The sequence below is a fragment of the Equus przewalskii genome, chromosome 30 (assembly GCF_037783145.1).
Source record: "Equus przewalskii isolate Varuska chromosome 30, EquPr2, whole genome shotgun sequence".
Lineage (NCBI taxonomy): Eukaryota > Metazoa > Chordata > Mammalia > Perissodactyla > Equidae > Equus > Equus przewalskii.
This window is the reverse complement of record NC_091860.1, coordinates 15,081,364-15,097,703: the sequence shown is the minus strand read 5'-3', so window position 1 is coordinate 15,097,703 and position 16,340 is coordinate 15,081,364. Positions and strand designations below refer to the sequence as shown.

At 36.0% G+C, this 16,340-nt stretch overlaps 1 protein-coding gene across 1 annotated transcript in view; it reads left to right on the top strand.

Annotated features, from left to right (window-relative positions):
- MALRD1 (MAM and LDL receptor class A domain containing 1) overlaps positions 1 to 16,340 on the top strand; it is a 648,353-nt gene that overhangs the window by 475,829 nt on the left and 156,184 nt on the right. Inside the window, exon 33 of the mRNA XM_070600827.1 lies at positions 3,679 to 3,836. Coding sequence (XP_070456928.1) covers positions 3,679 to 3,836 — 158 coding nt within the window. The remainder of the gene's footprint in view (positions 1 to 3,678; positions 3,837 to 16,340) is intronic.

The window sequence follows — 16,340 nt, the reverse complement described above, 5'->3', positions numbered from 1 at the left end:
TTATAGACTAGCAATGAACAATTGGAATTGAAATTTAAAACACAATAACATTTACATTAGTGCGAAAGAAAGAGAGAAATACTTAGGTATCTAAATACATATAAGATCTATGTGAGCAAGAATACAAAACTCTGATGAAAGAAATCAACGGAGATCTAAATAGATAGCAAGATATTCTATGTATATGAATAGGAAGACTCAATATTTTGAAGATGGGAGTTCTTCCCAACTTAATGTCTAATGCAATTCCAATCAAAATCTCAGAAGGTTATTTTGTAGATATCAACAGACTGATTCTAAAGTTTGTAGGGAGAGGCAAAATACCCAGAATAGCCAACACAATAATGAAATATAAGAACAAGTCAAAAGATTTACACTACCTTACTTCAAGACTTACTATAAGGCTGTAGTAATCAAGATAGTGAGGTACTGGCATAAGAATAGACAGATCAATGGAGCAGTATAGAGAGCCCAGAAATAGACCGACATAAATATGATCAACTGATGTTTGACAGAAACAAAGGCAAGTCAGTGGGGAAATGATTGTCTTTCCAGCAAATGGTACTGGAACAACTGGATACCCGTATGCCAAAAAAAGAAAATCTAGACCCAGAGCTTAAACTTTTCATAAAAATTAACTCAAAATAGACCATAGAACTAAATGTAAAATGCAGAACTATAAAACTTCAAGAAGGCAAAATAAGAGAACATTTAGATGACTTTAGCTTTGATGAAAAGTTTTCAGATACAGCACCAAGACCATGAGTCATGAATGCAAACATTTACCATGTTGTCAGTGGTTTGGATTTTTAGCCATTGTAATAGGTATGTAGTGGTATCTCATTTACATTTTAATTTGCACTTCTCTGATGACATGATCTTGAGTATTTTTTCACATACTTATTTACCACCTGTATATGTTCTTTGGTAAGTTGTTCAGATCTTTTGTCCATTTTTTGACTGGTTGTTTTCTTATAAAGTTTTAAGCATTCTTTTTATATTTTGGACACTAGTCCTTTATCAGATACGTATTCGTAAAGATTTTCTTCCAGTTTGTGGTATTTTATTTTTCTGAACAATGTCTTATACAGAGCAGAAGTTTTAATTTTAAAGAAGTCCAATTTACTGATTTTTTCTTTCATGATTCATGATCTTGGTATTGTATCTAAAACTTTTCACCAAACCCAGAGTCCTCTAAATGTTCTCCTATTTTGCCATCTAGGAGTTCTAGAGTTGTACATTTTACATTTAGTTCTTTGATCTATTTTGAGTTAATTTTTAAAACTTCTGCTCTGTATAAGACAGTTCAGGAAAAAAAAAATAAAGTAGCACAAACTGGGAGACAATCTTTGCAAACACATATCTGGTAAAGGACTGGTGTCCAACATATGAAAAGAATGCTTAAAACTTAATAAGAAAACAAACAACCCAATTAAAAAATGGACAAAAGATCCGAACAACTTACCAAAGAACATATACAGATGGCAAAAAAGTATGTGAAAAAATACTCAAGATCATATGTCATCAGAGAAATGCAAATTAAAATGTAAATGAGATACCACCATATACCTATTACAATGGCTAAAAATCCAAACCACTGGCAAGTGCTGATGAGGATGAGGAGAAATAGGAACTCTCATCCATTGCTGGTGGGAATGCAAAAGGGTATAGCCAACTTTGGAAGACAGTTTGGCAGTTTCTTACAAATTAAACATACACTTACCATAATATCCAGCTACTTGGTATCTAATACTTGTGTTACTTGTGTATACGTGAATAAGTTGAAAACCTACATCCATACAAAAACTTGCACAGTGATGCTTATAAGAGCTTTATTCATAATTGCTAATGCTTAGAAAAAACCAAGGTGTTCTTCATGCGTGAAAGGATTAACAAACCATGATAGATCCACACAAGGGAATGTTATTCAGTGATAGAAAGAAATGAGCTATCGAGCCATGAAAAGATATCGAGGAAACTTAAATGTGAAAAGTGAAATAAACTAATATAAAAAGGCTACATACTATATGATTCCAACTATATGACATTCTGGAAAAGGCAAAACTATGGAGATAGTAAAAAGATCAGTGGCTGCCAGAAGTTTGAGGCAGGGTGGGAAACGGGGAGGAAAAGACGAGGATGTGGAGCACAGGGCATTTTAGAGCAGTGAGGCTGTTCTGTACAATACTATAATGGTGGATACACATCATTATACGTTTGTCAAAACCCAGAGAATGTACAAGAGAAAGAGTGAGCCCTAATGTAAACTATGGGCTTACATTGTTGCATCAATATTGGCTTATTAATTGTAACAAATGTACCACACTAATGCAAGGTGTTAGCAAAAGGCAAATTGTGTGTGGCGTGGCATGTGAGGGGGTATATGGAACTCTGTGTACTTCCCTCTCAACTTCCTTTAAACTTAAAACTGGTCTAAAAAATGAAATCTATTAATTTTTTAAAAATAGATACAAGATCAAATAATTCCTTAGAAGAATCCTTTAGAATCTCATCTCTATTTAGGATCTATGAGGACTACAACCAGGCTTTATTCATTTATATCTTTATTTACCACCCATTTGTATTTATCAATAATCCATTTGTTGAAATAATCTTTATAAACATGAAAAGGCAAAAAGCCACACCATTTGTTGGTGTGAATGTGATCACCTAACTTCCTTTTGCAATTTACTCTGGCCACTTCTGCTTTCAACTCTGTCCAAGGGAATAATGCATGAGTCTTCCTTGCATTGAAGAATTAAATGCTGGGGGAGATAAAGGTAACTAACACATATGCCAATTCATCGGAGGGTACTCAATTTACCTGACAACAAGGTCTTGAAAGGGAAGGCTTCATAAAAGAAGCTTCTGGAACTATTGACACAATTAATGATTTAAAAACATATATCTCAGTGACAATAATCAAGGTCATAGAAAAAAATTATATTTTTAATTAGAAAATATTTTAATAGCTTCAATTTAGAACTACAAATAAATATTTAACCAAGAAAGTGTTCAAATATATATATATATATTTTTTTCATTCTCCCTCAGTAAAAGCCATGAAGGGAATAGTAGCCATGATGAATTTTGATGATATCTGCAGAAAAAAAATGCAGTTATGTTTAAATGAAGAGATCTTTCACAAATGCTGTTAAGGAGAATAGAAGTTATCCATTGCTTGGAAAAAATAATGTGGTGACTTTCCGAATTACATTTCACTTTGCACTTATTGCCATTCACTACTACTTTGTTCAGTGTGGGAATCAGAGTAACTAAAAATGAGATACAATATCATTCAGCCTCCAATACCCAGCATACTTGGTCTACATACAGCATACAAAATATTTTATTTACTTGAAACTGACAGACAGCTTTAAGCAAATTAGGAGAAAAGGACTACGCCTTCAGAGTCAACGCAAAACTTTGATCACTTTATGCACGAGTCACATACCCAGGTGAGTCGTGTGAATCACAGAATCATAGTGACACTCTTTTCTTTGGTTCAAAAGAATTAAATTTTATTAATATACACTCACAAAAAAGAAAATGAGTTGTGTTTAATTGTGTGTGTGTGTTTGGGGAAAAAAATGAAATTTTTACATAGTTTAAATACATTCTGCCTTATGCTATAAAACATTTCATTGCACTGAAAATATTATATTCATCTGTTTCAAGGTAGCGGCAGGCATTTCCTCTACGTCAACTCATCTGGCCCCAAAGAAGGATTCACAGCAAGAGTCACTACTTCCCAATCCTTCCCAGCAAGCCTTGGAATGTGTACTATCCGCTTCTGGTTCTACATGGTCGATCCCAGGAGTTTGGGGATATTAAAGGTACAAAAGGAAAACAGCTTTGTATTTCACTGAAATATTCACAGCATGGGCTTAAACTTTTTTTTTTTTTTTTTGGTAGTCGCGCAACACCAATGCTGATTCCATTAATTTCTCATTCCTTTCTGGGGCAATGGGACTTTGGCAAGCAGCACTGTCATTCATCTTAATCTCATTCAAGATTTATCTCATTCATCCTGCCACCTGAACTCAATTATGGCACATGCTATTTAAAAGATTATCTAGAGAAAAAAGAGTAGGGGCAGATTCCATGTGCACCTTCTAATAACAACTTAGATGGGGCAATGAAGAAATGTGATGGGAGGCATAATGATGAAGACAGTTTTATTCCCCAAAGTGAAGGCAAAGCAAATTTAAGATTGTAGGTATATATCAGCTCACTCTAAAAGCAACATGCCTATTCCATTTTTAACTAATTTAAGACAAGAATCTGCACCAACCCAAATGTCTTTAAAGAAACAAGTTGGTGCATTTATACTTCTCATTGTATGAAAGGTCAATGAGCTTTTCAACTTTCATGAACCCATTTTGAAATCTTGATTTCTAATTAGAGGATTGGATATCAGAACACAACTCCTAATGTTATTGCCTTGAAATTGTACAATCACTTGTGGTCTGAACAAATACAATTGGAATTTTTTACTTTATATAAACATTGTCCCTTGTAAACAATAACAGCTATTATTGAGTGATTCTTATCTTTCCAGCCATGGATTATAAACTTTGTATGTGTTATCAGTTTTAATTCTCTCATTTACCTGATGGCCTGATGGGTTAGTATATTTTTCTCAACTTTGCAATAAAGAAACTGAGACTCAAAGTGGCTTAGTAAGATTTCCATGATGACACCATTAGCAAAAAATCTGAGTTCAAAAATCTCCTATCCTTTACCCAGCATTCTTTGTCAGATTTTCTGCAGTTCACCAAAGAAGCCTAAGGAGAACCATGGGGAAAGGAGAGAAAGAAAAAGGCCTTATCAATTCTAGCCATTGATAGAAAAGAGAGCTCTCATCAAGTAAAAATATAAATATGTAAAGAAAATCGAGAATTTATACTGATTCTACATGAAAGTCTGTTTGCCTAAAGAAAAGCCAGTAAAAACAACAGAGAAAGAGACTCATTAATAGATTAGAAACGTGTAAGTAAATGAAGATCATGTGAAAATTTTGGATTTTTTTTTCATTATTTTTACATATAGTATGTGAATATTCAGTAGATAAGCCTATTGCTTACGTTAACTTTTATCCAGGGTATTTATAACCACTGACCTTAAAAAGACTCCACAACGCATTATTTCTACTGATGTTTTTAAACGTAGATTGCTGCAATTGAAGAGGACATTAGTCAGTGGTTATTTGTTACTCATGGAAGCAAATACCAATGGAAAGGCCAACGGACCTTTCAACAGAATGCAAGCAGATTTCAGTCACTTTCTAACGAAATGATTCTTTCTTAATTCAAAAGGAACATCCATATATCCTTTAGCTATTCACCAGCTGGTCAGTCAGAGCTAGAGACTGAATGTTTTTGTCACCCCAAATTTGTATGTTAGATCCTAACTAAGACAGTCAGCTGCTTTGGTTACCCAGTTAAATGGCCCACTGCTTTTAGCCATGTTTCTGTAAGCAGCCTTTGAAACAGAAATATTGGCCTCGAGTCTTGATTTCTGATAACCTTACTTTTGGTGATTACTGGTTTTTCTAACTAGATGGGAGCAGTCTAGTGTAGCAATGCTTTTACACTCTAGGTAGCCTTCAGAGAGGTCTACTGGGAAGAATGGTGGAGGGGAGTTGGTGCTGAACCTGATACGTATATTTTTGTAGAGGAATTGCCCTCCCCTACTGCAAACTGTCTTGGTAGGTTTCGCTGTCACCATGGCTTTCTTTCACATCCCCCACAGGTGGCCCAAGCAGAGCCAATCATAGTCTTCTCTAGCATTTGATGCCGACCATGGGAGGACTTCTCTTTCTTCTGTATTACAAGTTGTAAGGAGGCAAGCTAGATTTGGGGCTTTTGGAGGCCACCTTTCCCAACATGGGGAGAGAGATTATCTGAGAAGGAAGCTCACACACAGAGGGCCTCAGAACTAAAGAAAGAGGAAGAAACAGAATGGGGCCTGCTCTGTTTAAATCCTGGATCCCACTTTGCCTAAGCCAATAAAATTCTCTTTTTGTCATTTGCTACTGAAAAAGTCCTAATTTTTACAGGAACCCGGGAGAAAACTGTTTTCATGATGTATCCTGTGTCACTGACGGATCACAGTAACGGGGACAAGTCTCACTTTCTCAACTATTGCTCTGGAAAATCTTGAGTTATTTCCAGACTGAAAAGCTTCCTGAGTGTGCAATATTTTTATATGTGAATGAAGCAATGAAGTGGAAACCCATTCTCCCTAGCTTTTAAATAGCCTTTGAATGGAGGCTTTCCAGCTTCATGCTATTCTTTCCCATGCAACTTTTTTCTTTCTTATAATTTCTAATTTGGGCATAACAATGCCACATTTTAAAACATCTTCTAGGGCAAGAATTTCCAACTGATGTGTTGCAGTTTAAAGGATTGTCTATAGTTATCACATGGGCAAGTTTGGTAGACAGACCACTCCTTATGAGAGGTCTGAAAACTCCTATTTGTGCACTTTTTTTCTAAAGTAACTGACATGAAAAGTCCAACTAATATCATCTGGATTTGTGGTGAGGAAGAATCTGTTACTTTTTACATTAAAAAGAGATTTTAAAAGAATAAAATAAATGATAATATCCACTGGTGGTATAGGTGTGAAGAGCTAGATACTCATTGCTATCAATATGCAATTATGAAGAGCATTTTGGCAATTAAAAGCTTTATAATGTTTCTATTATTTACCAAAACGTTCCACTTCTAGAAATATATTATAAGGAAGTAAAGATAGATATGCACAATGTTTTATTTATAAGGTTTTTCATCTCATTATTGTTTATAATAATAAATACTTGAAACCATCTGAATGTCAAATATTAGGAATTGGTGAAATATAGTACATTCACTCTTATAATGAAACACTATGGAAAAATTAATCCTGTGAATGAATAATGAGTGATAAAGAGAAGTGTTTATGATTCATTCATAACCAAAGTAGATATTAAGAAATATGTATTTTAGAATGCTATTTTAAAAATATATCCAATTTTGTGTGTATTAATGTACCAAAATCTATTTCTTAATCTATAGAAACATCTATATCTGTGTATATATGTATTCATATATATGAGAAAAGAAATATGTGGATGACTACACGCTAAAATGATTAGAGTAATTATCTCCAGATGGTGAGATGAAAATTTCTTTTGTTACTTTTTACTAGTATTTATTTTATAATTTTTCTACATTAAGCATGCGTTACATTTCTAAGAAGAAAAATATGTATTTCTAAAGGATCTTCTTATTTGAACAGGTTGAGAGATACTGCTCTAGGGTGTGCCATAAACAGGTGATTTCTTGAGTTAGTAAACAGCAAATGTAGTTCTGGAGCACACGGTAGATTATGATTGTGCTAATCTGAAACTCTTTCTTATATTGATTACATAAATTCTTTAGAAAGGATTTGGCAAAGAAAATACCTAAGGTGAAATTTCATAGTAGAGGGTATGGAAGGCAATAAAAATAGCAAGGCATTCCAAAGAGATTTCAGATTGTAGATTGTGGTAGTATGCTTCCTTGTCAGCACAAATTTTATGAAATTGTATTCAGTACTATGCATTCCCTCCCCTTCTGTGCTCTGTTCTGTATCCCAGAGAACTACACTTCCCAGGCTCCATTGCTCTCTGGCTTCCTGGATAGGGTTGGCCAATGGAAGGCATTGACCAAAGACCTGAGGACAAGAAAAGGAAACAAGCCTTCCTCTTCTCTCTCTCTCTCTCTTTTTGCACTGAGCTTCTAACTGCATCTTATCTGTGACTCAGCATGCCCCAGATAAGTGGGTCCTCCACCAAGCATGCCTGCCAAACTCCGTCTTCCAGCAACTCAACATCTGTGACTACCTCTGTTTGATTCTCTAGTTTGAGGGGTGAAAACATCTTCCTGCACATGCTAATCTGTAGGATGCTTCACCATTTCCTTGGTGATTTCTCGTCTCTTCCATAAACTTTGTAACCAATTCCCTATATAAAAGTTTCTCTCTTTGAAATATGTTAGAATAGTTTGTATTTTCTAGCTTGACCCTCTCTAAGTGCTCATACCCCAAAAAGCACAAATCTTTTGAAGATGTTAACTTGTAAAACAATAAAAAATTTTGGGTGAGCACCAGTCAGTTTAAATTTCTCCTCCTTGTATAGACTTATTAAAAACTTATCCTCTACTTAAGAAAGACCAAACAAATTTTTAAAAAACACAAAATGAAAACTTCGATTTATGATATAATACTCTAGAGCAATTAAAACAGTTTTCTGTGATGAATAATTTACTCATAGTCCACTGAGAGTTATTTTATATTGAATGGTAAAGAACTCTCTGAGAAAGAGGGTTTGAAAAACAAGAGGGAGCCAGCCTTGTGAATATCTGGAGTAAGAAAGTTCTCAGTAGAGGGAGCAAGCTAATGAAAAGTCTCAAAGGTAGGGCTTTAGTATATGAATTTTGGAGGAACACATTCAGTCCACAGCAGAGAGTGTTAAAGTGTGGAATAACATAACCTCATCTGAAAATTTAAAAGATCTTTCTGGCTACTATATGGAAAAGGAATAGGGGCTAGTGGGTAGGAGGAGGCCAAAAGTAGAAGTAAAACAGGGAGACAAGTTAGAAGATGGTTTCCAGGAGTCCAGAGCAGAGAAGATATGGCTTGGATTAAAGTGAAGTCTAAGGGGGGCTGGCCTTGTGGCGTAGTGGTTAAGTTCACTTACTCTGCTTGGGTGGCCCAGGGTTCACTGGTTCGAATCCTGGGCACAGACCTACACACGGCTCATCAAGCCATGCTGTGGCGGCAACCCACAAAGAAGAACTAGAAGGACTTACAATTAGGATATACAAGTATGTGCTGGGGCTTTGGGGAGAAAAAAGAAAAAGTGGAGACTAAGGGTAAACTGGAAAGCAATTTGTACAAATAGTGAACAATACTTAAATATTCACTGGGATAGTAAGATTACTTTCTAAATACAGCATGCTTTAATTTTATCAGTATATTAACGAAGGACATCATATAAAGCTAAAGCAGTCAAAGAGGACTTGTACAGTTGGTGAGATCAAAGTAAAATTCAATTGTAATTTTCTTATTACTTTTTATCTTAAAAATCCGAGCAATTTAGATTTACCCCAGCCTGCGAAGTACACAAAGTCGCCTGCATAAAGAAGGCAACTGTTTTATAGGGCCTGGGAAGCCTGATAGTAAATGAATAGTATTCAGAATAATAAAATGTTCACATAGGCATCAGTATCCTTTGATTCAATGGCTCAGGAAATTATACAACAATGCTAATACACACTTTATTTTCTGGGTTGGTTTCTTTCTGTCTTTCTGCTATCTACCTATATATAAAATTAAAAGCGCTCCTCAAAATGGTGCTGGTCACTTTTTTATCCACATTACCAAAAGAGCCCTTAGTGAATCAAATTAATTTCCCATTAAATTATTTAGTTCCAGTAGTTCTAGCTTCTGGTTTGTTCTAATAGTTAATGCTAACTCAAGTGAGTTCATTAATGTCTATGTAAAGAGGTAAAGTTTAGCACAGAACAAGAGAATTTCAGTAAAAATGACTTTGTTGTTTGGGCCATCAAGCCAAGTCTGAGTTCTAGCAACCCTGTGGACAGCAGAGTGTAACCCGGCCCAGTCTTTTTGCGCTGTCCTCTCACCTTCCGGTGCTGTATCAGACGATGCTCTGGCGCTATTTAGAGGCTTTTCATGGCTTCTGAATGGTTTCGAAAGTAGGTGGCCAGGTCCTTCTTCCTAGTCTTTCTGTGTCTGGAATCTCCGCTGAAACCTGTCCACCACGGGTGACTCTGCTGGTATTGGAAATACCGGTGGCAGAGCTTCCAGCATCACAGCAACTCGCAGCTGCCACAGTGTGACAACCAGCAGATGGGAGGTGTGGTTCCTGCCTGGGAATCCAACCTGGGCCCCAGTGCTGAGAGCACCAGATCTTAACCACCAGACCACCAAGGCTGTCTAAAAATGACGAATATCCTTTTATTACTCCAGATTCATTTTTTAAAAGACACACAAAAGAAGTGAATAGGTAACTTTTATAATGATGCTTTTCATAACATTTTTTGTAATTTATAGAAATTTCTAATTGCTCATAAAAAAAAATGGGCTACTTCCTACAACTTCCCTCAGTGATAACAGATGAATTAATATGTCTCAATGGGCTTCTAGAAGACTACTGTTCTTATTTCAGAACAGTTGGCCTACCATGTTGAAATGTTTCTGTCTTAGAGTTAGGAGATTTTAGACCTAAATAATTTCTGCTAAAATCTATGGAATTTAGCATGTAAACTTTCCATTCAGGAAGTCATTGTTGTGGCCCAGTGCTTATGAGTTTTGTTTTAATGTGATATTTAGGAAGATAGTAAGGGCAGAGAAAAAAAAACAAAACAACTGAGAATCATTTCAGATGGTTACTATATGCCATACACTCTTTCAAGTCTTTTGCATATATTGATGGATCTAATCCTCACACCGTCCAATGAGGCGAGTACTGATGTTATCTACATTTTAACAGATGAGGAAAATGAGACAGAGAAATTTTCAGGAACTTGTCCAAGGTCATAGAGCTAAGAGGTGGCGACCTGGGTGTCCCCACATCCACTGGCTCCAGTCTGTGCTTTTAAATTGCCGTGCTTTCCTGCCTCTCAAAAACAAATGGTTATTTTTATGGCATATTTTATTTTCAATACTTTTATTATTCAAAATTTTTTTTACCAATAGTTATTGAAAGCTAGTTCTTTAAATATGCTTTGCATATTTTGTGTTGTGCAAATTGTAATTTTCATATAATTTGGTTTGAATTGCAAATTTTGCAAAAAATAACAAAAACAAAAATGGTATAATGGTTATTTAATTAGTCAGATGTGTCCCCAAATGTGTAGTGTGTGTGAGGTGCTGTGGGGGATGCTATATGTGTTTGTTTTACCTGTGATTGCCTATATGACATAGCATTTAGTCCTTCTGTTCTACTTCTTTTGATGACTAACTTTTGAACGAGCAGTTCAAGGGGAAGAGCCATCAAGACTACATCTTTCTCAAACTGATTGAGGCCTCCTTGGTCAGTGTTAGAATCCTCTCGCGTTTGTCCTTAGCCTTACAGCTGTCCTGTTAGAAGAGTTGGACCTTTCGGGGGCTGCCCTCTCTAGGCTAATGCAGGAGGAAATTCTGTTTATTCCCTGTGATGCTCCCAGACCCCTGAACTCCAGAATAAGAAGTTTAGCAAAGAAGGAAAAGAGCCTCACCCCAATTCAGCCTTGTTTCTTAAATGTAGAATGACCGTGGGCCCTCTGGGGCGTGGCGCCGAGGCACACTGCCTCACCAATGGCTGGGTACTTTGAGAGACCCCAGAAAGGACATTTGATACACCAGTCAGCAGCTAGCCTCACCACCCACATATAATCATAGGATAATGATGAGTGATTGAATCATGAAGCAATGAAATATGGTGCACAAACAGTTCCATGGAATAGAGGAAACGCATTTTAGATTTATAGTCACTTAATCAGGGCACTAGGTTACCATTTAGTGCCATGAAGTAATAACTTACAAAATGAAAACCGGTATTAATGATTTGCCCAAAAGGCTCTGGTTATTACCACGAGATGCTACCGCCTAGATGAGGACCTGGCCCATTTCGTAATTGTCACTTGTGCAGCAGAAATTCTTCCAGGCATACGTTGAGTAAAAAGAGAAATGAGAGAAAATGTTAACTTTCAAAAGGGAAAACAATATTCAAAAAAGTTTAATATATACTTATATTTACAAAAATATGTATTCAAAAATTAAATAGCTACTAGTTGGAACAGCATATCCTTAAGGCAATTTACACATCAGACTATTTTGTTTTATCAGTTCTCTTTATTACTAATACTCAATTTAAAAATGCACTTTTACGATCTTATGTTATTATGAAGACTGAGAAGCCCTATCAGTGTTCCATCTGTAATTTTATTTCTTTTTTAAAAGCACATTTTAACTGCTGTTCCAAACTAACAGGATCTCTTTCATTCCTATTTATGCGGAACTTCATGGTCATTGTTTTCACAAGTGGTGGCACACTGCTATCAAGGGCAGCTTTTGAGAATAATACTAGATTGTGTTTAAGACGGGAAACAATAATATATGCAAATATCCCCATGCATAAAAGGTAGAGAGACGTGTGTAGGCGTTGTTGAGCATACTCAGCAAATTTCTGCCCTCTGAGCAGACTTGCAGAAGACCTAGTTTATCCTCAAAATTGAGCATTTCATACTATTTTAAGCAGAAATATGGAAAGCGATGTACTGTGGCAGCAGTTCTCGACGTGTCACACACTGGTCCCTTGCAATCATTTTAAGAGGTGACAACAAGTAATATGCGATAACAATAGTTAAAATGAACCAAAATATTTTTTAGTGATTTCTTCCCTTTTTGAGAATAAATTCAAGCTTCTCCCTATATAACGTCAGTGTCTCCTATTTTAATCTGATAGGTCCTATTGAATAAAATAGAAAGGTAAGGTTGCATCTGGCGTGCCAGGCATTTTGCCAGGCGGTTTGCGTGACACTCAGGACCCTGCGCCAGGCTGCACCTCAGAGAGTGTGTCAAACACACAAATAACATCATCACATAGTAAGAATCACGGGCTTATGTTAACAGCTTAGCAAAGGTGGGTGTGTAGAACTTGACAACAAAGAGATACTTTGACAGCACAGGTAGAAAATAACTATACTGAGATGTGCTCTATATCTTCTATTGTAGATAATAGAAGGGTGAACCATAGGATGTTAAGAATACTGCTATAAGTTGCTATTCAATGATAAATTTAGGCGGGATGGGAAGACACCACATGAAATGCAAAGGTCAACCCTCGAGAGAAGGAGCTAGTCTAATTTGACCTTCAAAATAGACTTTCCCTTTAGAATCTAATAGAAGCAGGAAAAGAAAAGTGACCTCAAGTTGAACAGTTATGCTGCTAAAAATTAAAATCAAGTCACAGTTTTAAGACAGAGACGTGGGAATTTGCAAAAGAAGATATTTCTTACACCTGCCTACAAATGGGCTAGGTGCAAAGTCACCTTGAGAAAGAACCAAAAATCAGCTTTGCTTGGAAGTCTGGGTCCCAAGCTGAATATGACTTCTCAGAAAAAAAAAAAAAAAACATTTAACATATTCAGTTAAAGCAACTTTTCTTCTGCATTTTTATTTCATGAAATCTGTCGGTCTCTATTTTCCTTGTAGATTCTGGCTCAAATGCTTTGCTTAGGAATCCCCTTCCTGTCATAAAATAAAATATTCTTATTTGTTTCAGTTATTATATAATTTTTATTCGTAGATTTAACTAATTAATCCACTTGTAATTTATCTTGCATGTATATGGTGAGAGGTTAGATGCTCATGATTTTTTCCAAGTAGCAAGCCAGTTCTTCTAACACCATTGATTCAATACTGTGTCCTCCCGCTGTTTATTTGACATGCTTTCATCGTCATACTTAAATTCGTATATGCATTTGCAAATTTTCTACAGCCGTGTGAAAGAATGATTGCTTCTCAGTTGGAAACAAAGATGGATAGATGCATAGAGAGATGATAGAAATGCAGAGATAAATCATAATCCTCTACGTCGTTACTCACTCTTACCTACTTAGTCATTTTAGAAAAAAGACATTTTAAATTCCTCCAGCATAATTATAAAAGTCTCAGCTTGTGTTTTTATTTTTATCAATCTCAGCTCTTTATATTTCAAAGCCATCTTGTTGAACGCGTAAAGATCCAAGACAGTTATATCTGTTGGGGGAATTATAACTTGTATCAATATTAAATATCCCTCTTTATACTTTTCCTCAGCTCCTATTCTCTGTTAATAATATGGACGTTCTTACCATCTTTTAAACACTTTCCTTAGTATCTTACCCGTTCCCTTATTTTTACTATTCCATGATACTTAGCATTAATTATGCAAGTTATAAACAGCATATTATGTAAACAGCTGGATAATTTTTTCCCCATAATCTGAGCTTCTGTAATCAGTTCAGTCCTTTCACGTGTATTGTGGTTACTGTTTCATCGTAATATAGACCTATTTTTGTATGTTTTCTATTTGTCTTTTTTCCTGTTTTGTTCTTTTCCCCTTCACCTCTGTCTTTACTTGGGTGGATTGGATATCCTTCCTTCCAGCTTATTCCCGGTATTTATAAGTTTTAATTGCTATGCCTCTTTTTCTAAGTAGATGCTTAATTTTTGGCAAATCCATTTAAACGCTTTATCCATTATCACTGAAAATTAGTTGCATACTTCTAACCTACCCACCCCTCAAATTAAAGAAGACCTTTGGCATGATTTTATTGACTTCACTCATCCTCTCAAACAACTCTATGACGTATTAAAATTGGCTAGAACGTTAGAATTGGTGTGTAAATAATTCATTTACTTTCTTGGCAATCATATTCTTAAAAATGCCTTAGACCTCACAGTATATAATTATCAAGTAAAACTGTATGTTTTAAAGTTACCTTCACTCACTGCTCTTTATTAATTCCTATGCAGCCCGCTGCACTGGATCCTTTCTGTTTGATGTGTGTGCTGGTCTGCTGGAGCTGGCATAACACGATACCACAGACTGGGCAGCTTAAACAACAGAAATTTATTTTCTCACGGTTCCGGATCTCTAGATCAAGGTGGTGGCAGGTTTGATTTCTTCTGAGTCTTCTCTCCTGTGCTTGGAGTGGGTGGCCTTCTCACCATGTCCTCATGTGGTCTTAGTCTTTCCTCTGTGTGCACGCATTCCTCTTATGACTTCCTGTGTTCAAATTTCCTCTTCTTATGAGGACACCAGGAAGATTGATTAGGCCCCACCATAAGGGCCTTGTTTTAATTTAATCACCTCTGTAAAAGCCCTATCTCCAAATATAGTCACATTTTAAAGTACTGGGGTTTAGGGTCCAACATGTGAACTTGGGGGATGGAGACACATTCAGCCCATAACAACATGTTTGGCTCATATACATTTCAGAAATAGTGCATATGTGGTAAGCTGTTTGAGTTCCTGATTGACTGAAACAAACATCATGTACCCATACTGGAAAGATAGTTTGATTAGGTATGAACTTCTAGGTTCAAAATTATTTTTCTTTAAGTAATTGAAGGCTTTGTTGCACTGTACCCTAACATCCATTGTCTATCAGCCTTGTAGAAGACAGATGTCTGTCTGATCATTTCTCCTTCGGATTTTTACATATCGTACTTTTCTCTTGGGAAGTGGGTAAAATATTCTTTTTCCTGGTAAAATATCCCTGGAGTTCATAAATTCCTGTGGAAATTTGATGAGACCTCATCATTTTTCACCTAAGGGAAATTTTCATCTGTAATTTGTTTGATTATCTCCTTCTAAAAACCTATTAGTCATCTGTGGAAGCTTCTGGATCTATCGTTAATATCCCCTAACATATATTCTCAAAATGTTTATCTCTTGGTTCTCTGACACTGTGGTCTTGGGAGGACGGCTTGGTTCAGTTTTACACGTCACTTTCTGGAATTTAATCTGTATTGATTCTGCCATTCAGGTCATCTCTGGGAGTTTTATTTTAACAATCATGCTAACTTCCAAGAACTCTGAATGTTTCTTTTCCATATTAGTCTATTCTATTTGTTAGAAATGAAGGACCCTCCAGTCTCTCAAGGGAATTAATTATATTTCTTTATTTATTTTCCCATTTGTTCTATTAGCAGTAGTCCTCACGGTGTTCAATACTCTGTTCAATTTAATGTCTCTCTTTTAGAATTTTCCTCAACTGTCTGGTTATTTACTATTGGTTTTCCATTTCTATATGTGGATGAGTCTAGATGGAATAATATTACTATATGTATTTTGTTATTGCCTCTGACCAAGTATGAAATTTCATTCCCTTTACAGAGAATGTAATTCTAATTCAAGGTCTCTGGTTTTATGTTGCTCTGGTATAAAGGAGGAGCTCTGTTTTCAGTGGGCTTACACTTATGATGTGTTGGTCGCTTGTTTATTTGTTGAAAGAGGTACCAGGGACACCACCTCACTTCTCTGGTCTCAGTGCCACTCGTGGAAACTCCGGTGTCAGATCTCCCACTTCAGCAATATTTACTCAACCCTGTGTGTCCCTAAGTATGAATGCTAGAATCAGCAACTCCTAACACAAGGGATTGACCTGGCTTTTTATGGCATTCTTTAATTAATTACTAGCTAGTGACACATGTACTGCTCCTTCTTTGTGTTTTCCATTTCTTTGACTTATTCCAGAATTCTGCTGGTAATGGTCAATTTTTTTTCTTGGTCTTTTCTTTCACCTGTAGGTGTCTGCAAG